Genomic DNA, 23,126 nt, shown 5'->3' with positions numbered 1-23,126 from the left:
CTCTCTGACCGGGGAAGAAAATACGTTCGGCATATGTGCGATAGTCCAGGAATGGTATCCCAGGACCACCAACATCGCTGCTTAAATCCATCATCTCAGTCATCAGATCTGAGATTTTAAAGAGAAAAGCATGCAACAGGCTTTCAGTTAATCCTCTATAAATCCTTTTGGTGTTTGTATACATATGTGTGTGTGTGTGTGTGTGTGTGTTGTGTGTATGTTTTGTGGGGGCTAAAATATACAAACACACCTGTGAACTCCTTCCTGCACTGGTCTCCAACATTGATCTCTAGAGTTTCCAGTTGGACCAGAACCTTCTTGTAGTCTCTCATTGCTTGCTTACTCTTCCTCCTGTAAACAAATCATTCGTCACCATCATTGTGGCATAACACACACACACACACACACACACACACACACACACACACACACACACACACACACACACACACACACACACACACACACACACACACACACAAACACACACACACAAGATAAACAAAACAGGATGAGAGTACATAGAAAAAAACGAGCCACAGAGTTACAGTTTAAGCAAGGAAAACCCCCAACTGTAGAGGAACCGCCTTTCCTGGGAACGACAGGGTCTCTGTATACATATATTTCATTTGTTATGTTTAAGGTCACACCTGTACATGAGGATGATGACAAGGACGATGAGCACGACCACGGCTGCTCCTGCTGCCAGCCCGACCTGCGCCTCCAGGGGTACGGGTGTGTGAGTGCCCATGTCGTACTCCACCGTGCCCAGATCGAACACCAACTGCCCCATTACAACCTGATAGACAGACAAGTGTACACACGAAGGATGTTACCATCATATTGAATGCATTATATCGAATGAACAGGCGACGTGTTATAAACAGATGCTACACGAAAAGGGGCACGAACAAAAACTTGTGTGTTTGTTTTAGAAGGCCATCTATGAAGGTTTACATGGCGTTTGGTTGAGACTAGTTGTTATGCATAAACAAAAAAATGGCTCTTACACTAGTGTTTCCTTTCGAGTCATGAATCTTACTGGACAACTGTTATATAGGTTCATTCATCATCCTTAATAAGCACTTGGTCCAGGCTTTCTAATATTAAAAATGTGTAAGAGGATTAAAAAAAGAATTGCTAAATGTTGCATGTATACAGTTGCAGCATTGCATTGTGTTACACCTCTAATACTCACACGTATGTATTCACGCATGCATGCAAACGCATCAAGGCATGTTAAGGAAAAATGGCATTTAATTTCATCGGTCGTACTGTTCAACTCTATATTTCCCTTATATGTTACACGAACGGACGATAAACCGCACGCGACCCTACTTACAAAGGTTGCGTGCGATTTTAAGCTGCCGCAATTGACAGAACAGATTAAAGTGGCTTTTAGTGCCCATTAAGATCAAACAGGAGGTCACCATTTCCTCATTGTATATGCATTTACATGAGTGCAAAATACCAGGCAGAGATTATTGCAATGAACCACCCATTTATCAAGGCTGATGGTAATTATAGTGACTTGGTGACTGCACATGCTATTTAACGACTGTAAAAAAGCCGGTGTTATTTTGGGCACAAACAACAGACGAGAGGAGACGTCGCACAGGCTGTGCTTTCAGATACTTATTATGTTCAACGACCGATGAAGCCGCCGCGCGAGCACATGACGCGCCAACGTTATTATGAATTTACTGAAAGGATTTGGATTTCACTTTCTTGCCACGAGGCTCTTTTTAGCATCCTGTGGCATCAGATGGTAGAATATCAGTCAGCTTGCTTTGCAAATTATCAATTATACACAAATTTAATTTTCTCAAACGGGTTCGTGGTGCTACAGAAAGCAATCCATAACGAATCTGTACTATAGTAACAATAAGACGAACCATACGATTTGGTAAAATGTAATGCCCCCCTGCCTCGGGAGTTTCCTCCGGGTACTCCGGTTTCCTCCCCCGGTCCAAAGACATGCATGGTAGGTTGATTGGCATCTCTGGAAAAATTGTCCGTAGTGTGTGTGTGTGTGTGTGTGTGTGTGTGTGTGTGTGAGTGAATGTGTGTGTGTGTGTGCCCTGTGATGGGTTGGCACTCCGTCCAGGGTGTATCCTGCCTCGATGCCCGATGACGCCTGAGATAGGCACAGGCTCCCCGTGACCCGAGGAAGTTCGGATAAAGCGGTAGAAAATGAGTGTGAGAGAGAGAGAGAGAGTGAGAGTAATGGCACCCTGTGAAAGGAAGAAGAGGCAGCGTGTGTCTATGGAAGCTGATGCACTGCGATGGCCGTGTTTGCGTTACTGGAAGATTCTCTGTGAGCTTGAATCAGGTTTGCCTAGAACACGATCGATAATTCATGCAACAGTAAGGAAGAAAATCGGTGGCGCCGAAACAATCTGTAATTCCACACAGTTTTACTGCATGATAAATAACAGCCATTCTTCCTAAATGACCAGAATTCATGTAATTTTTCTAATGAACATACAGTAAGGTGAGATAAATGCAGCTTACATTCACTTTTTTTTTTTCCATCAGTCAATAATGAACGGGTTTGGAAAGAAAACATGTACTGGCACTTAATGTAAAAAATAAGTGTTGTGGTATTAAAAAAAACAAAAAAACAATACGAACACATGCTGTGGTAAAACATTCCAGATCTGGCCATTTGCTGACTGTTTATCATGTGTTAATTAGGCGTCTGTGTTCGTTATCTGGGCGCCTACTAAAGTGGCCGTGCCCACCGACGCCAGCGGTCATAATTAGCACGTCAATTTTGTACGCGGAGAGAAAATTGTGTTCGGTTTAATGCACTGACCTTCAGCCTGGGCAGGTCTCCGTGGTCCAATCCGAGTGGCTGCTCCTCTGGAGGTTCGCAGTACAGGTGTGTATCGTCCAGAGTCTTCACGTCACAAATCTTATCTCCGAGCAAAGCCACCACCTCCTCTTTACTCATGGCCAAAGTTAGACCTTTCCCCTGCACAGTAACATTAAGGGTTAATTCTAGACTAAACACATAGCTAATAAGCGGCCGTGCGGCCATAATGATAACTGTGAGAATAGCATATAAAGTCATCATTGTTCTGTGCTGCAGCGTATAAACACTGGATCAACAGAAACATCAGTGAAATAGCTTTCGGTTATTTATAGCGCTTGGGGAAATATTGTTATTAGTTTCCTTTTGCTGTCACCGATATTATTCGTTCCGTTATTTGTCTGACTTGCCGACTTCACTATTTTATTCTTTTCGGTACTGTTGGATTCTTTATTTCTGTTGTCTTGCTGGAAATTTGTCAAAGCCAATCCGTCGACTGGCAAGACTTTGGGTGACTGGAGGATACTGAGAACCCAGAGGAAACCCATGCCAAGATACAGGGAGCTATAATGCTAGCGTTAACCATTGGCATAAGAACGGCATAAAGATCTATTATCAGGGTGACAGATTTAAGCGCACGTAAATCAGATGAAAGAAAGAAAGAAAGAAAGAAAGCGTACTGTTCTCTCTGGGACAATCAGAGCCTGAACATTTAGCTAACATCCCTCTCGTTATTAAAAATGCATGACTAGGTTAAATATTGATATTAGAAATATTAATCACGGTTAGTATCGTCAAAGTGTCCTACTGAGAGTTGAGAGGACTTTAGAATGCTTTCTTTCGGTTCGTGTTAACGGCGGGTTCTTAAAACGAATCAGATCTCGGCTGCGATTTCCGGCGCATGCCGTCTCGCTGCTCTTCATATGCAAAACTTTTCTTTAGAAAAGACGGAAAAAAAAAGAAAAGGAAGAAGAAAAAAAAATAAACGGCTCGGGATCGGGAGAGACCGAGAAACAATCGATCGAGTCGTCCGTTCATCAACATGACAACCCGTCAGGAGGCCGACTGAACAAAACCTTCTCTTAATTAAAAAGCATCTTTTAATTTCATTAAGTAAAAGAAGGAAGGCAGCTGCTGAAGATTAAACAAGCAAAGTGACAGCAGAGCTCTCGAACCGACGCTACTAATGAAATTAAGTGACTGCAATATAATCTGTCTTTATAGCATGTTTACAAATCGACATGCTATGGATTAGGGACATTTGTGTATATATATATATTACGAGCGCGGATAATAAACGCTAATTATGAGTTAACGATCTGAATACTTTGTTCTTGATACCCTTGAGTATACTGAGCCTCACCTCCACGGCGAGGACTCCTCCGGGTTTGAAGCGGATAGGTAACTTGGGGTCCTCGCGGTTCGGGCTGTATAACTCTGGGTCTGGATGATATGTAAAGCCGGTGCCTTTTATGCTCTTAAAATCCAAATGCACGTTGTCCATCTCGAACCAAACTCTCACGATGCGAGAGTCCTTAGGTACTCTGGGACTCAGACAACTCATCTGCCCTGAAGTAACGTTCATGCAGGGGGTCTTTGTCTAAAACAAAAAAGAGAGAGAAGAAATACAGAGATGAGTAGATGACTTGTTTCGATGGCTTTTCAGCAATCCAGATAAAAGTCTTCATTTGTGTGTAATTCAAACCAAACGTAAGGGTAATTTTAGTCTATTTAGTGTTCAGAATCCTGTCAGTGTTCAAAAAGTAAAGAATGGTACAAAAATGTTAAACAATGGCACAAAACAAACTATTTTTGTTCCTATTTTCTCCGCCCTAAATGAACTAACTGTCTTTCCTGTCTATCGTGTAACAGCTAGCAGCTGCTGAGTACGAAGGCCAACATCTGAGACAAGTTAGCCGTTGTATATTTTATGCTTCGTGTTACATCACAGGGCAGCTGAATAAATTTGGGGTAAAGACATCTGTTATCTACCTTCTCATATTCACGCACAATTGACTATTGTTATTACTACTAACAGGGTAGAAGTCATTTTAACTCGACGCCAGTCGCAGAAAAATGTACTCTTCCTTATCTCGGCCCTTATCTCCGTGACATCAGAAACACTTACACAGAAAGACTATTGTTCGTCGTTTCGACCCGATATGGAACGGATAAAATTCGAGCAGGTTTAGGTTTGAATGCATGTAATTATTCAGACCAACATAAATCATTTTAGCTTCCAGTACGTTAGACGATGCATAGCATAAAAAAAGATTAATGAAGCTAATAAAAGTTCAGAAAACTGCCCAGAATAAAACAGTACTAAAGTGTGTGTGTGTGTGTGTGTGCGTGTGTGTGTGTGCATGAGAGAAAGAGTTTGCGTGTGAATTGCAGTCCATTTGCATTTTTCCGACACATTCCACACATTCATGAAGAGCGCTGTACCGTTGCCATGGTGCTGTTCTGGGCCGAGGCGTGACTGTATCGCCGTCTCCTGACTTTGGTCTCATACAGGATGGACATCATTGGCTGCTGGACCACATCCAGGTTCAGGCCAGTCACCATTATATTACGCCCACCCCTACCAAATGTGGAACAAGTTTATCACGTTATGGTTTGACAATAATACATTTATACCCCACGTATCACGCTAAAGCTAAAAGAAGCAATGGGATGTACGGTATAACACATAAATAGCAGAAAGGCATTATAGTCCCTTATTTACTGGACTGATGAACGTGGTTAACTCGTTAAGCTCACCCGTAGAAGCTCTCTGTAGGAGTCGCATCGGTGATCACGGGATCCTCCAGATAGCGAAAGCGGATGTTACCCACAGTCCTCTCTGCTCTTCCGAACTGAACTTTGACAGGAACTTCTGCGGTTTGGTTTGAGTGGCTGGTGCGGCAGACCAACTGTGTATCGCTCAAATATTCATCCATGCTGTAAAAAACAAAATAAACACTCGAGTAAATAAAACAACATAGAATATCGAATTGTAAATTGGCCAAGACACAGTGCTTGTTCTTGTTGCATTCTTTTATCACACACACACACACACACACACACACACACACACACACACACACACACACACACACACACACACACACACACTGTAGGGGCCAAAAGGTCAAATATGTATTTAATATTGTAAATTTAATGTTTACTATGTCAATGTTCATGTTCACTTGCTTATGATGTTTTGTGCTCCCCCTGTGGTGAATGGGAAGAGTTGCACCTACCTTGGCACTTCCTGTAGGTAGCTATATTAGACAGGAAGTGATGTGGAAAGGGAGACAGGTTTTTTTTTTGACCTACATGCACAAGGTGGAGTTGGATGCATCTCTTCATGTGGAATTGAATCTTTTCGAATAAATCATCCTCACTTCAACTAAGGAGTAGCGTCAACTTTACTTTCCCACCGGAAATGGTTAAATTCAAAAGGAAGCCATCACACACACACATATACACACATATACACACACAGACACACACAGACACACACAGACACACACAGACACACACAGACACACACAGACACACACAGACACACACACACTTACACACAGTTTAATAAAAGGACTCACATGTGGCAAAGCTGCGAGCCCACAAACGCGTGCAGGTCAGTGCTTTGCCCTGTGAGGAGTTTAGCACCATGCACAGTGATTCTGGTGCCTCCTGCCATGGGGCCTTTACTGGGCACGATGCGGATCAGTTCGGGGTTCTGGTAGGTGAAGGTCTGCTGGGAATGTCCTGGTGTTGAGCTCCCCACGCTAACCACCACAGGCCCTGCGGTCACATTCAGTGAGGACTGAAGCTCACACATGATCCTGAAACACACACACACACACACACACACACACACACACACACACACACACACACACACACACACACACACACACACAGTTGAATGAGTACCATGCATATGCAAAACCTACACCATCAAAACATTAAAAGATGCTGAACAGCTAAAATTATTTTATTTCACTCTTTGTATTGTTGCATTGCAAGAGAAAAACAAGAGCTCTGGTTTCAATTTAAATTCTAATTTTTACTTTTAATTATACACAAAATAAATAAAATGGTTTATTGTATTGATCCAAGGGTACGTATACCGACCGGGTTGATATAAGGTAAGCGTTGCGCAGTGGCTTGCAGGTGACTCCGGCCACCGTGACGCCATTCCCAATGTCCTCGTAACGCTGACCCAAGTTAGAGCCCAGGATGGTGAGGTAAATCCCTCCCTCTAACGGTCCTGTAAGTGGCCACACCTGAACACAACACACACACAATGCAATGTGTATGGATGTGCCAATCATTTTGAAGCTGACTGTATATATATATATTTGTGTGTGTATGTGTTTGTGCATGTGCGCGTGTGTGTGTGTGTGTGTGAGAGCGCGTGTGTGTGTGCTCCCAGAGCTGTACACAGCTACAATACTGCTGCACATACTAGCAAAAATTCATCAAAACTAATCAATCGCTGCTGTCAGTGCTTGTTATTTTTCTGTCATAGACGTTCCGAGTGAGAGCGCGAGAGAGAGAGAGAGAGAGAGATACAGCACTTCACGTCTCAATCAAGAATCACACGAGCCTCCCCAATCAGATAATAAGCCAATAATCATAGCAGCATTACTGTTAACATCCAGTCTTACAGATCTAATCTTAAGTGCCTGAGGGATTTTCACTGCCTAATTTATAAAGCAGACGGAAAACTGATGCTTTGTTTGTGGTGTCAGTCGAGGAGAGAGATTCACTCGCAACAACAACGTGAAAAAAGTCAACACACACACACACACACACACACACAAAAAAAAAACAGTCTGTGTGTGAATTAATTACCTGTGTGTGTGATGGTTGTGGAAAAGGTGTGTGTGCATTAATAGTGTACCTCAGTAATGAGCGGTGGAGGACAGGCTTCTTCTGTAATGCTTGTGCAGGACTCCTGAAACACACAACGTGGACTTTCTCCTCCGCACCACACGCAGCCGTACTGCTCCGGCACGGCACGGCACTGACTGCAGTCTGACTGACCCACCGAGCAGTTATACAGCTGCACTGTATTCACACACACACACACACACACACACACACACACACACACACACACACACACACCAAACCAATGCTTTAGTCACCCCACTAATGTATTCAGAACAACAGCAGTTAGTGTGTATTGTGTAAAGGTAAGTGAGGGATGCTGTTGAACAGACGCGCTACCAATATGTAGGGGTCGGAGGTCAGAAAGCGATAAGAGTAGAGTGTGAAAATCAATACGAGTCGCTGCCAGCGATGTGTATTTTGGTCTACTGGTAGTTACGACATAAAGAACCTAGTGCCACCATTTCTATGAGTCGCTACACATTTTTGAAGCTATACTTAGCTGGATGATGGTTATTTACAGCTTCAGCCTAAGAGCAGCACTGGACAAATCAGCAGCCATGGGACAGGAAGATTATGTGTTTTGTATTCAGTGGCCAAAGAGGCTCAGTGGTTTAGAGACCATCAGGATTTTTTTTCTTTCTTTTCTCTTTCAACAACCAGATTAAAAAAAAAAACAACAACACTTAACTGTTTTGTTCCTTTCACAAAACAAAAGTTGTTACTTGATACACAAAAAAATATCACGCAGGTAAAGAGCTTAAAGGTGGGGTCTCCGTTGTTTGAGAAACGCTTCAGAAAACTGCGTTGGGCTGCCAAACAAAACAAAAACCAAACAAACGTGTAGCCAATGAGCAGAAAGGGGCGGGTCTTGCCAATATGGGCGGAGAGAGTGTTCAGTGTGCATGTGTGATGTCAGCAGAAAGCGGTTTTAACATTGACATGGAGGATAAAAACAAAGAAAGAAAGCGAAGAAAGGCTTACGATAAGGACAAGAAGTAGGACGTGTTAATATAGGATCAGCTTTCCAGCGCTGGAGAGAACTGAAGGAGCAGGAAGTCGGCCACATATTCACAGGTTGGAGTTTCCCGAGTCAATAACTCCTGAGCTAAACGCTGTTACTACACAAATAACACCTCTTTTCTATCGTAGTAATGTAGAGAGGCAGCTACAACCGCGTTTTGTGTAGTAACAGCGTTTAGCTCAGGAGTTATTGACTCGGGAAACTCCGACCTGTGAATATGTGGCCGACTTTACTTAAGACGCCGAGGCGCTTTTTTCCTTCTCGATAGGTGAGTAACGTTGGTTTTGCTTTGTTACACAGAACTAATATATGCCTTTGTCCTTTACATGATTATGCTTGTGTGTCATTTTTGCTTGTTTGTTTATCTACAATCGTATTGTTCTTCACTTCAGCTATGATAAAGACACATTTCTTTCCATTAGTTGCCTGGGTTACGTATGTATGTGTGGGCGGAGCTATCGATACAGGGGTGGGATCCATTTGGGTTAGGGGCGTGTTTGTTTTGGTGATTTCAAATGTCAACATTGGCTTTCAAAAATCGGAGACCCCGCCTTTAAGTTACTGTTCACAACAGGCATCAGAATGTAGAAAAATTCTGAGTTCCGTGACCTTCATCGTGACATGGTTGCTTGTACCGGTGCTGGTTTGAGCAAATCTCCTGGGAATTTTATACAAAACAGAAGTCTCTAGAGTTTATACAGAATGGTGCAAAAACAAACTAACACCAAGTTCTGTGGGTGGAAACACCTTGTTGATAAGAGAGCTGTGGAAAAGGAAAGTGATTCGTATAATCATTCAGGGTTTTTTTTATTCACTGTGGTGAGTAGAAAAGTATCTCAGCACGCACAACATATCGACCTTGAGCTGAGCCTCAGATCCTTGTTCTTGGCTGTCAGGAGTGAATCCTGATGTGCCTTTCTGATGTTTTAACCCATGCACCATGCATTCTGAGATGCTTTTCTTCTCACCACAGTGCTAATGAGCGCTTATTTAATTTACTACAGTCTTCCTTTCCTGTCAGCTCAGACCAGCCTGCAGAGATGACATTTTTCCAGTAAAATATGGAAACGCAGACAAAACCCGTCTGCTTATTGTGTGGTCGGCAGTGCGGTTAAACCTTTCCGGGCAAACTAAAAATGCTACACACGTTCAAGTAATCTGGAAGAAAGCAAACTCTGGTTCATAACCAGACTGTATCGGTGGAGGTGTGGTGAGGCACCGGCTGTTAATGATGGGTGGAGTCGTTAAAGTAAGAGTGGGGAAGTGAACGAACATGTCCAACTGCGTGGGATTAACACGGTTGTGAATAATAACTGGTGACATGCTGATCTTGTTGTTGTCTACCTGCGTGCTAAGCTTTACATCGCTTTCTGTACTTCGCTATGGGTCACCAGTCTCTTTTCACACCCGATACCCTTTTAAAGGCCGAGATCAGGGGGGAGCCGGAATGTAAGGGCGAAGCCGCACACCGGTGTTTTGTAGATAAGAACGTTGGTCACCGTAGAACTGAAAACGGCGTCCGTGTGTGTGTGTGTGTGTATCGAGAGTGTGTGTAGATCGCAGGTCAGTATACTCACAGCGGAGGTGTGGAGCAGAGTCGATACGCCGGACGCCTCTATGTAGGTACACTGGAGCCAAGTACTCCATCTGTCTGATCGTGTACTGAAACTAAACACACAAAACAAAGCCGTTCGATTTGGAACAATGCTTTCATTTTTCTTTAACGTACTCATCGTTATCTGTTCTCCGTTAAAGAAAAAATGGGTCACATAGATATCATTAAACCGGCATAAGGTGATTTACTCAAAGGCCGAGCGCCAGAGATGAGCGCGGATGGAAGAAAAACGTGTTCAAAGCGTCTGTTTAACAATAAGGACTCAAACCTTACATTTAAATTATGTACTTGAGTAAAAGTAAGAAAGTAAAAAAAAAAAACCCACGAGTTATTAGTCACCAGTTCGGGTTCATACTGCTTCATCTCATCACTTTTGACGAGCGCCACAGACTGGACGAACGAGACGGCTACGTTGAATTTGATGCACGGAGAATAAATGCATAATTCTTACTCGTTAAATTCCAGTTATTTATTTATTTGTTTGTTTGTTTATTTATTTAATCTTTTTTTAATAAAGGCTGCTGTGAGTTCTATAAAAATCTCCACTTACTGACCTAATGTTTCTAGTGCTGTAGCTAGTCCACGGACCGATTAGCTGCCTTCAGCTGAATCCTTTCTACAAGTGCAAGCAATTGGACTCAGAAGCTACAGTCGGTGACCCCTGCATTATGTACTCATTATTCTGACAACCTAAATAGTAAATGTCTTTTCAAATTGTTCCAGGGTCTCCTTTCTTCTGCTCAGTCACTGATTTCTCAAACTAAGGGTCATCTATTGCTGAGCCTAGAGAGCCAATTGCCCATCCTCTCGGGGTGGAAGGGCAGGATGGTGTGACTCTACCTCTCCTGTCGGCCGCGGCGACTCGACCGGATCGCGGCGTCTGAACATACGAGCGCCTGTATGAGTGATGTAAAGATGTAATTTGGTCGGTTTAACAGAGGTCTGATTAAACAAAACAAAGACAAAGAAAAAGAAAAAGAAAAAGAAAAGAAAAGAAGAAAAAAGTTTCAGCACGCTACAGTAATTATAGGCGTGTAAATGCTGCCTGCCTGCTGCGTAAACTCCCTTCTGATGCCGGGTATTGGGTGTGAGGCAGGAGAAAGGAAATGAAAGCATTTGTATTGTACCTTATGAGCGGCGCACTTGAACACATGTGTGCCTGTCTCTTTGCTCCTGTCCAGGGTGGCGTGTAATCTTGTCTCCTGGCCCTCGATCACCACCACACACTGGTAATCCTCGTCGCCCTGCACAAACACACACACACACACACACACACACCTCGTTCTTGCGATCCAATAACAGGTGCTCTCTTGAGTCTGACAATAATATCATGACTCATATCCTTAGTGGCCTTTCAAACGCCCAGCACATAATGATCTTTTTAAAAGCGTTTCCACGAAACAGAGACAGGATAATCATGGACATTATTAGAGCCAGGGTTTAGGGAGAAAGAAGAAAACAATAAACAGACGTGTTATAACCTTAAAAATGTCCAGGTTTTTGCCCTGCAGTAACAGCTGTGTCTCGACTCCGACCGGAATCAAAGAGGAGCTTTCGAAAGCCCACACGCACGGGCAGGCATCTGCACCGTGGGGTTCTGACGTCTCCTGCGACACACAAACACACGAGACAGCAATCCGTCGGAGATTAACAATATCGGGAAAATACGGATCTATATCAGTTTAATACTGCGTAGTGTTTGTTTGTAAGCTTGTTTGTTTTTTTAATATTTGTCAAGCAAGTCCCAAGTCTCAAATTTGCGACTTAGGTCTGACTCGAGTCAAGTCGAGTCCCCATCTCTGAGTCATTTAACTCAAGTCCAAGTCAAGTCTCAAGTCATGAATGTCAAGTCAAAGTCGAGTCTTTTTTAATATTTGTCAAGCAAGTCTCAAGTCCCAAATTTGCGACTTAAGTCTGACTCGAGTCAAGTCATATGACTCGAGTCCCCCCATCTCTGACTCTGGATGAGTCACAGTAGCAACACCTACAGGGGAAAACCTCATGTTAAATGTTTTAATAAGCGTTATGGCAACACTGATAGATCAACAGACTGCACGCTTTTTACACAAACTTCAGTCCGTGTTCGATATTTTGTCTGCCAAGGATTTTATGGATCGATACTAAAATACAAAACTGTAAAACATCTGACAAACACTGAGACAATTTAAACCAGGTAAAAACACAGAAAATAACAAGAAGGAGCTCAAAAGAGTACATTTTATTTTAGCATATAAAGCTGACAGATGTGACTCTTCTGCATCTCTTTATTCGTTCTAGTCCTCATGATACCTGGCGGTATTGTTATTGTACTAATGATAACAACAAAATATAAAAACAAATAAACAAACAAACAAACAAACAAATAAATAATTGGCCATGCCTCGGCAACATTTACTCCGTTACAGGGTTTAAACAAGTAAAAGTAGTTTAAATGAGGGAACAGTTTTATTCTTTTATAAGTATGTTTAGGAAGATGTTTTTTAGTTAGGTGTACACACACACACGCACACACACACGCGCGCACACACGCACGCACGCACACACACACGCACGCACCACACGCACACCACACACACACACCACACACGCACACATACACACACCACACGCACACATACACACACCACACGCACACATACACACACCACACGCACACATACACACACATCACACGCACACATACACACACCACACATGCAGACACACACACAACTACACACAAATACACACACACACACGCACACACACGCACACACACGCACACACACGCACACACACGCACACACACGCACACACACGCACACACACGCACACACAAACAAATACTTTTACATTCAGTCTAAAAGTCCCGGATACCAGATGCCTTTTCACAAGAGACGCTCCTGGGCACACACTGAAAAGTATTTGCCATCACACTGACTAATCTGTGGGGCAGGAAACATGGTCATTTCCACTTCAGGGTTTTACCAGACACGTTAATGCACAAGCTCTTTAGCAAATTTAGGTTACCTTTGCCCTATGATGTTAAGCATGTAATCAAATAAGAAAAAAACAAAACTTGACAGTAAGCAAGAGGGGGTTAAAAAAAAAGAAAAACAAACACAACCCTAAAGCAGTAAACAGAGCCTGACGCAGAAGAAGAAGAAAAAAAATAAGGAAATCTTACTCTGCTGTTGTAGATGATGTGTTGCTGGGGGCAGCTGCGGTTGTGAGTGCAGAGTTCATCCCAAGCGCACCAGCGGCACGGCCACTCGCTGCTCACACACGCCATGCACCTGCAGCGAGAGGGATGATATTACACACACGCACAAATTCGCAAACATCTGCCATGCACCTGAAGCCAGAGCGGGGCCTATTTACATACAGACGCACGTCGTGCAACCTGCAGCACCGGCTATCCGATTACGCAGTTAAACGGGAGAAAATGACTGGTGTCGAATAAACTCCTCGAGTTATATTTACTCTTTCGGAGCTACATCTGATCCCATTTACCTCTAGGACATCATTCGATCTTGGGGATCTGATACACACAAAGACATGGCAGGGACAGTTAGAATGGAGGATGATGTGTTTCAGTTCATGACCCGCACTGAGCCGTGGGTGTGTGGGAGTAATTTCGTTACTCGGTCTAGAGCTTTTCGACTTTTCTGTTCATTTAGTGAACCTGACACTTATTCTTTCAGCCTAATCTTCCTGTACTGAGGGGAAAAAAACCCTGAAATATTGGCAGTGAACGTACAACTGCTGGGTAAGAAATTTTCCTCGAACACTTCTAGGAATTATTAATTCTTCAATCAAATTTATTCTTTCACTCATTGATCATGATGGTGGATCTGGAGCTCATCCCAGGTACATTGCCCGGAAGGTGGGCACGGTGTCGGTGCATCACAGAGCAACACACACCCATTTACACACTCACTCACACCGAGGAGTCTTAGAGTCGCCAGTGTGAATACTGACATGTTTTTAAGAGGTGGGAAGAGCCTGGAGGAACCCGGCAGATAGCCACAAGAATGCCAGATGAACGTGGGATGAATGTGCAGCTGTATAATTTTTCAATAGGGCTGGGCGATAAAACGATAACGATACGTATCGCGATTGACCGATATGAAACACTGATATCGTGATACGGTTTTCAGCCATATCGCCCGGCTCTAGTTGTTAATTAAAAAAAAGAGGACATCTAATAAACAAACAAACAAACAAATAATATATTTAAAAAAAAAGAAAAAGAAAAAAAAAGGAAAAACTGTAGTTATGCGACATCAAATTTACGGTAATCTTGGAAATACGATAATTAATCTCAGAAGTTCCATGTGCTTTTCTCAGTACAGGCAAAAATGTCTAAAATTCTTATCTCTAGTGTTTGCACACATGCTAGACACGTGACAACTAGCATTAAGTGAGTATTATCAGTGTGCGATTATGAGTAAATGTGTGTGTGTGTCTGTGTGTGTCTGTGGGTGTGCGCGCTTACGGCGAGGTAGCGTTGAGCCTGCCCACAGCCCTGCAGTCGTAGAAAGTGATATTTGTGTCCGAGACGGTGACTTTTTCAAACATCAGTGCAAGCCTGATAGTCATGTGATCTAGAGAAGAAAAAGAGAGAGAGAGAGAGAGAGAGAGAGAGAGAGAGAGAGTCTTCAAGTTCACAAAAACCACAAACAATTACTAAACAACTTAAAAAACTGAACCAAAACCTGATCTCGGATCTCGGACCACCACCATGTCACTGTTGGCTCAGATCTTAGCTGATGACTGGTTTCATAACAAGCAGATGAGTCAGGAGCGTTAGAGCAGGAAAACAATCTACGCCGTCAGAGTGAGTTCTATCAACCTTCTCTCGATCTGATGATAAGAATGTCTGCAGGCATGCAGGGAATCGCTGCGTGCTAAACTCTATCGCCGAAATCGGAGAATGCGATGTTTACTGCTTAAGCGTGCCTTCTGGAAATGTTTCTCTCTCCGGAATCCATTTAAGATGGAGCGATGTCACAGGTTCTGTTTTTTTGTGTGTGTGTGTGTGTGTGTGTGTGTGTGTGTGTGTGTGTGCTTCTGTTGCTATCGTATCATAATTATTTATTTTTAAACATAAATTTAGACCTCTACAGAAATGCCTCATTTCCATGGCGTACCCTGTTTAAATCGCAGAAAGAAAAAAAAAAAGAAAAGAAAAAAAAAAGGGAAAAACAAATTATTCCCCGGTGTGGATTTGCATGTTCACAGGCCAACTGTTGGCTGGCAGCCTGAAATCACCTCCGTAAGCAGAATGGACAAAAAAAAAAACACTCACCGCTGCCTCGTGGACTCGGGGGGAGGAGTCTAGGTGGAGGCGATTGACAGGTGATTCTGTTCCCGTCCACGACGGCAGGTTCGGCGGGCAAAGTTCCGAAAGCACAAGACAGAGACTCGTTCTTAGACAGCGCTGGCAACGGCAGCACCGTGAAAGAAACCTGCAAGAAAAGAGGAAGGCGAGGTTTTTTGTTGTTGTTTTTGTTCTATAGAACATTGCCAAGGCAGCAGCTGGAAATACCAAGCAGAAATTGAGCCAACTATTTTTTCTGTAAAAAAAAAAAAAAAAAGGAATTTTTTTCCACCGTGCCGCTCCCATGGTGGCACGCGATTGCAAGATATTCAGATATTCGGTGTGTGTTGTCAGGCTGCCGCGTTCAGCTGCGCGTGTGTAATGAGTAAATCGGGGTGTGCTGAGGCGGATTACGTGTCAGAATGTCTCACGCTGACTGACAACTAATTCCATAACTGCTCATTACACTGACTCCGGTCAAAACACTGACACGGTTTACACTCTTTAAAAAGCCTAGTTTTTGGGGGCATTTTGGCAAATACGATGTCATTTATTCTACACTGTAGAGATATGTGCATGTGGGTGCTGGGATGTGAAACTCCAAATTAAATGTCAAGGGAATTCACCAATGCAGGAAAGCACATTTAATTGAACTACTTAACGCGCTGGTGTCTAAGTTCCGATCGCTCACGGAACACGACACGCGTGCCGAGAGAGGAATGCGAATATGTCTCGAGTAGAATCGAATAAAAAAAAGGAAGTGCTTTATTGTACGGCTTCACGAAAGGACAAACATTTGGAAATTGTCTTGTCTGTGATTTTGTTGGTTCAGACATTAATCCTACTCAGATGGCATTACGTTGTAATGTGGCACAATTGAATTTTTTTTTTTTTTCACCAGTGCTACTTTATCTAGATAGCCAGCGTCTGGGTTTCTTTCCCTCGTGTCCTAAGGAAAACAAAAATCCAGCCCAGAGTACATTCTGTTTGGCAACTAACTGATGTGTGCTCTGATAATCCTAGCCTCTTATACGAAGAGCTTGCACTGGAAGAAGTTCTGACCGCTGCAACGTGCCGCCTCTAATTATTATCCTATCTGCCTTTAGGAAATTATTTAAATGTATCAGGCGATGGCAAAAATAACTGAGTATCTGAAGATCTCCAAGACCTTGTTCTCCACATTGTCTTCGCTGAGAGCCAATTAAAAGGAGAGAAAAAACAAAGTCGATCCGAAGAACACGATGGTGCGAGCTCGTTTAACCGTTGTCGGCTAAAACGATCGCGATCGCGCTTCACATGACCGCGGCGTTCTATAAATAAATCGCTAATCTGATAATGAGATCGTGTTACCGTTTGTGTTCGGAAAATCTCCTGTTTAACTCGATCGTATGAACACGAGAAAGGGACATGTAATATTTTATTACAGAGATTAATGCCGACTGACTAGCAATATGCAAAAAAAAGAAATATATATATATATATATATATAAAATAAAAATAAAAAGTTTGCTCTCTTTTGTATTTCAAGAGAGTGTGAGTTACGCTGCTGTTTCATCAGACCAGCATTTTGTCAGTGGGAGGAAACTCTATTAAGGTTGCATCTCAGCTTTTTAGTCAATTGAGAGAGAGAAAGAGAGAGAGAGAGAGAGAGAGAGAGAGAGAGAGAGAGAGAGAGAGAGAGAGAGAGAGAGAGAGAGAGAGAGAAATCTAGACATATTGAGATAACACACCAACCTCAGCTGGTCAGTGGTGCCAATTTCTTTCTTCACCACCCTAAAGGAAAATCCTTTAGAAAAACCCAGCCGGTCCTGTTGCCTGTGCACGACCCATGCCATCACTGACTATAGATCAGGGTCTCAGATCAATGTTCTTCAGAAGGGTCGAACATCTCAGGAGTGTTCGACCGGCTTGGGTAGGAGAAGTAAAATTCAACTGGAAAGTTCTGTCTTTGTTTTAGGTTTGATTGTGAAATAAGTTTTAAAAAAAAAAACCTGACCTTGAAGACATCAGGAAGACGTTTCATTAAGAACGTAACATAAGACAGATCTGTTTACTCGGCAATAAATTATCGATGATTACAATATTGTAAAACTGCAGCACTGATTTTTTTTTCCAGCCGTTAGCGTCAGCTCTTTAAGAAGCTCGTTGTCGTCCGCGTCGGGCGCTGACGACGATCTTTAATCGACTTTCCTTGCTACGAGCTACTTGTTAACCGATGCTACACATCTGTGTCATTAATTTTAGTCTCATAATTAATCTCTCAGGAGGAAAAACAAGCGATGGAGAAATCTGACAGCTTTTTCTAAGAATCGCTATTCCGACTATTTTAAAGGCAATTAAAAAAAATCCTAATACACCGTTTTATTAAATGTTTTCAATACGCTGGTTTTTCGTGTGCATATCATTCTCGGGATTGTTTGCGATGCGATTCGAGGCCGGGATCGTCGTTTGTGGATTGAAACGGTAGTGTAGACCACCTGGGCTGAGCTCAAAGTGCAGCAGCATCCATCAAACATGACGGTTATTATTATACACTTAGAGCAGGTAAACAGCTGCTGGCTGCATTCAGCAACACGCTCAGGCCTGCTCGCTTCTACCAAAGTCCCTGCTGTGCTAAAAGGCACCATGCTATTTCTCTTTCAGTCGCGTTCCGTCATAGTTTTGCCAACAAATGCATTAAGATCATTAACCACAATGCTGTGAATACGCCTCGGAATCCCAGTATAGCAGAAATAACTAGAATAGTATGACGTTCTCCCTTCAGAGGGGCTAATATCAGAGTCTTTAATTGCACTCCTAGCAGACTGTTTTTACCCTGATAAACAAACTATTCTACTGCAATGACTGAAGCACCGGCTGTAGTAATGCGTTTCGAGATTATGCGAATACGAATGTTGATACCAAACTGAAATGAGTGATAAGTGAATGGAGCTTATCTCCCAGGCTAGGCAGTGCCAGCTTTGTGTTTCTGATACAGACGGACTAGTAACTGCCCGTGCCACGATGCAGCAGCGGTTAACCTTATCTACACAGTGCCAGTGTGAGTCCACGCTCAGCCTCAACAACTCGGCAACAGCCGTAATCCGGCTCGGCTGAGTCGTCTGTCCGGACGTCGATACTGTTAAGTTACTCAGATCAGTGTGTAAAAACCTAAGCGGTACTCAGTCAGCTCTTATTAATAAGAGAATTAAGAAAGTAAAATAACAGAAACGATGAATAGAAATGCGTGATACCAGAACTTTTGCATTCAGCCTAATAATCTGTCAATAATCCCACCGATTCCCCATTTAATAAAGAGTCTTGCTGTGTATTAATGACCGGATTAACGAGGTCCAAGCTTGTTATCTTATAAAACTAGCTGAGCCGAATTTCTTCCATGGGACACGAGTAAGTACATAAGTACAACATAAGTACAGCATCAACAAACAAATTAAAGTGACAAAGTGACGACAAAGTGACGTGACATACTGCTAAGTATGGTGACCCATAGAATTTGTTCTCTGCCCATCCAATGTGCACACACACACACACACAGCAGTGAACACACACACAGCAGTGAACACACACACACCGTAAACACACACACACCGTAAACACACACACACCGTAAACACACACACACCGTAAACACACACACACCGTAAACACACACACACCGTAAACACACACCCAGAGCAGTGGGCAGCCATTTATGCTACGGCGCCGCGGGGAGCAGTTGGGGGGTTCGGTGCCTTGCTCATGGGCACCTCAGTCGTTGTATTGCCGGCCCGAGACCTGAACCCACAACCTTAGGGTTAGGAGTCAAACTCTCTAACCACTAGGCCACGACTTCCCCAATTAGCGCCAGAATCATTAAACAAATCAGAAATACATAGCCACAGGTTTGTAGACCTCTGGCCATTACACCCATATGTGAGACACGAGAAATGATTGTCACCAAGCTGAAAGCACACAATTGTAAAGAATGTCTTTGTAAGCTCTAGCATTTGTAAGAATTTACTATTAGGCCATCCTTAAAAATATTCTTGTGTGCCGTAACCCGACCGACCCTGTCAATTTAGGACCGACTCGATTATTTATTTATTTTTTTTGCTTTAAGTCCGACCGACTTGCCGGTTGTAAATTTGCGTTAAGACCGACCATTTTTTTTTTTAACTCTTCAAACAATTAATACAAAAATCAATAAAATAATATAAACGGGTTCGGGTGCCATAATACATCTAAAAAAAATCATTAAAACAGCTCGACACCGCTTTAACTTGGCACGAAGTTCTGTAAAAACTGTCCAGCATCAAAATAAGGTTTGCGATGATGCGCCCGAAGGCACGGGTTGAAGACCCAGTCAGTGACGTCACGATATGCTAATTAGTTTAAAGTCATAATCACCATCACCAAACTTTTGTTTTTTACATTGAAACTTGAAAAAAAATATATAGACCTACTTACTGACCCTTTTTTTTTCTTTTCTTTTTTTCTATTTTTACTGTTACTGCAAACCAAAATATTTTTAAGGATGGCCTAACTGGAAGTTACAGGCCCAAACCTGTTCTGACATGACAATGTGCACAAAGTGAGTGCCATGAAGGCAAAGTCTGCTGAGGTCGGAGTGGGAGAACTCGCGTGTCCTGCACAGAGCCCTGACTCTGACTCGACCCCGCTGAACACCTTTGGGTTGTTCTGGAACCCCAGACTTCGTCCCCATCCCAAAACCAGTGCCTGACCTCTGCGACTGATGCTCTTTCAGCCGACTGAGCTAAATTTTTACATTTCCAGTTTCCAATTTACATCTAAAGCCTGCAGAAGAGTGGAGCTCATAATAACAGCGAAGGAGGGAATAAATCTGAATGGCATCCGGGTTTAACGGACACACACTCATGGTCACGTGGTGTGTTTCACTGTGGAGTTCGGCTTTAAGAATATCTACAGTATATTTTAATGTGATTGACCTCATGGCAAAAAAATATATATATATCTTTGCACGTAACCACGTGAGCTACGGTGCAAGTGCGTACCTGTGTCTGCTCCTCCCGGCTCTGAATGGCAGGATCCAGACTCTGGATGGACACACACTGCCGATCATGACCGTAACTCCACAGCCAGTGGTGAGGCTGTGAATGACGGGCACACTCTAGCTTCCGTGTGCACCTGAAACACACACACACTTTACTATTGAGATCAATGTTTATTAGAAGTTACGTTAATGTGTGACATGCAGATACGCGGCTTTGGATAATCCGTCCTGCATTACGGACATAAAATTGCTGAGTTTCTGAGAGTAACGTAATGAAGGGATGAAAAGTGCCGTGATGTGAGAAAGAAGAGCAACGAGAAGATAATGTGTGATTAGAGGAGAGAGGTAAAGAAAAAAGAGGAGACTTACCTGCCCTCTAGTGAGCACCATCCGCAGTAGGGGTCTCGGACAGAGAGGCATGAATGACAGTCTAAATGCCTTTCACATTGAGACATGGGCAAACGTGTTACCTAGGAAACACACACACACACACACACACACACACACACACACACACACTATTGTGACAGCGAAGCGAAAAATGTCTCTTAACAATTGAACAAATTCTAATCACAAGCTCGTACTGTCACACGAGTGCTAATGTTGGCTCTGGGAATATAAAATGATAGGATAATTAATATTTGAATACTAAATCAGCAAAGTAATTAAAAATCTAAACGCAACCTGTGAAAGAATTTGACAGCCCTAATCTCCGTATCTCGACTGCTCCTTTGTGTTCGGAGAGGATAGATAGCCTTTAGCCGCCGCGATCGGTGGAGCAGATAGTACGATTAATGATGTGATTCATAATCACTCACACACACCGGTGAGGATTTACCGTGCGGTACGGCACCGTGTGATACTTCTGTAAAAGTCCTTCTCGCGATGCTCCGCGCTCGGTGTACGAGGGGCACGAGACATTCGTGATGTTCGTGTTTTCGCACGTTTTTGTCAAACGTACTGTAACTGAGTCGTTAGAGAGAGAGAGAAAAAAACGCTGCCTGCAAATATTTTTGTGCTGATGAAAGGGGAAAAAGCAGCTCATGTGAAGCACGTGTAGTAACCATGGCGATGCTGTTATCACCGACTTACTATTAGTACTACTTACAGTACTACTTACTGTTCATACTATATACACACGTTTATTAGGCAAAATGTAACCAGAGTAACATCAGATATGCAATTAAACAATAAACTGGATCGAAATATCTTCGGTTTAACGTATCGAAGCTCTTATGTTTAAAAAATATCCCTGCCTCTCAGGAACACCCACTACTTTGGTTAAAAATGCAAGCTTCCTGCAAACAAATACACGGTGCTGCAGCCACTTGTGTGTGTACCTGTGGTCAGTGATTGTAAGTCATCTCCCACAGGATCACGTGTAATATATGAAGTAAACACAGCGAGTGTGCACATAGCTGGAGGCCAGAAGCTTCACCCACACACTCGCAACAAACCTTTTATTTATTACTTACTTTTGTTTGGAGCCCTGTGTGTGTGTGTTTATGTATGTGTGTTTATGGGTTTAGTTGAGCGTACCTTCTTTTCGGTCATGACGTAAACATTGTGTGAGGTGGCGTCCAGCAGGATGTCGGCGTTAACGGAGCTCTTTGGGTCCACGTCCACCTTCTCATACTGAGAGCCTGAACCATTCACATGAACAAATACCTACACACACACACACATACACACACACACACACACACACACACACACACACCAAATCAGCGGCAGTAATATTTGCACACATACGCACACACAAACACACCTAGCCACACAGTGTGTATATGCTGTTTGTGTACCACTGAGTCATGTAATATAATGTGGATTATAAACACCCACAGTATATAACACACCGCTTACACACAGCATGTACACACAAACCGTATACAGCATCGTACGAGACAACACGTACTATGGCAAATGTGCAGTAAAATGTTCTGTTCTGGCTCTAACTGCAGCATGTCCTTTTCAACTGTGCTCTGCTACTCATACATATCCAATGAATTAGTTTACATAATAAACCAGTCTCTGTGTGTGTGTGTGTGTGTGTGTGTGTGTGTGTGTGTGTGTGTGTGTGTGTGTGTGTGTGTGTGTGTGTGTGTGTGTGTGTGTGTCAGTGTGTTCCAGCAGGCGCATGGCAAGTTAAGTGTGAGGCTGAAATGAAACTAGCTGGAGGAGTTCGATGCTGTAAACAATTGTGTTTGGACGTTAATATTTTATTCAGGCCTGAAGCTGCTGTAGCAGCTGTCACCCCTATCTGCCTATCCATAATGCACCGTGGGGGGTCCAGCTCCTCCAGGACCAACACTTCACACCAAGATAAGCCGCAGAAGTACACAAACACGGAAACACACTCATACATACATATACATACATGTACATATGTATACAAACAGTATACACACACACACACACACACACACACACACACACACACACACACATATATATATACACACACACACACACACA

General features: G+C 43.0%; 1 protein-coding gene across 2 annotated transcripts in view; it reads right to left on the bottom strand.

The window, feature by feature from the left end:
• plxnb3 (plexin B3) overlaps positions 1 to 23,126 on the bottom strand; it is a 128,120-nt gene that overhangs the window by 15,383 nt on the left and 89,611 nt on the right. For both annotated transcript variants that reach the window (XM_027151245.2, XM_047823124.1), the window contains exons 4-22: positions 22,191 to 22,319; positions 21,021 to 21,121; positions 20,653 to 20,785; positions 15,629 to 15,788; positions 14,816 to 14,924; positions 13,505 to 13,613; positions 11,820 to 11,945; positions 11,466 to 11,582; positions 10,301 to 10,391; positions 7,710 to 7,876; positions 6,938 to 7,089; positions 6,403 to 6,645; positions 5,576 to 5,755; positions 5,261 to 5,396; positions 4,179 to 4,415; positions 2,819 to 2,977; positions 651 to 799; positions 251 to 351; positions 1 to 108 (exon numbers count right to left, since the gene is read on the bottom strand). The exon at positions 1 to 108 is cut by the window's left edge and continues 110 nt beyond it. In XM_027151245.2, coding sequence (XP_027007046.2) covers positions 1 to 108; positions 251 to 351; positions 651 to 799; positions 2,819 to 2,977; positions 4,179 to 4,415; positions 5,261 to 5,396; positions 5,576 to 5,755; positions 6,403 to 6,645; positions 6,938 to 7,089; positions 7,710 to 7,876; positions 10,301 to 10,391; positions 11,466 to 11,582; positions 11,820 to 11,945; positions 13,505 to 13,613; positions 14,816 to 14,924; positions 15,629 to 15,788; positions 20,653 to 20,785; positions 21,021 to 21,121; positions 22,191 to 22,319 — 2,707 coding nt within the window. The remainder of the gene's footprint in view (positions 109 to 250; positions 352 to 650; positions 800 to 2,818; positions 2,978 to 4,178; positions 4,416 to 5,260; positions 5,397 to 5,575; positions 5,756 to 6,402; positions 6,646 to 6,937; positions 7,090 to 7,709; positions 7,877 to 10,300; positions 10,392 to 11,465; positions 11,583 to 11,819; positions 11,946 to 13,504; positions 13,614 to 14,815; positions 14,925 to 15,628; positions 15,789 to 20,652; positions 20,786 to 21,020; positions 21,122 to 22,190; positions 22,320 to 23,126) is intronic.

This window comes from Tachysurus fulvidraco, chromosome 14 (genome assembly GCF_022655615.1).
Source record: "Tachysurus fulvidraco isolate hzauxx_2018 chromosome 14, HZAU_PFXX_2.0, whole genome shotgun sequence".
In the NCBI taxonomy this organism is placed as follows: Eukaryota; Metazoa; Chordata; class Actinopteri; order Siluriformes; family Bagridae; genus Tachysurus; species Tachysurus fulvidraco.
The sequence above is the reverse complement of the archived record's forward strand: the minus strand, read 5'-3'. Positions and strand labels throughout refer to the sequence as shown.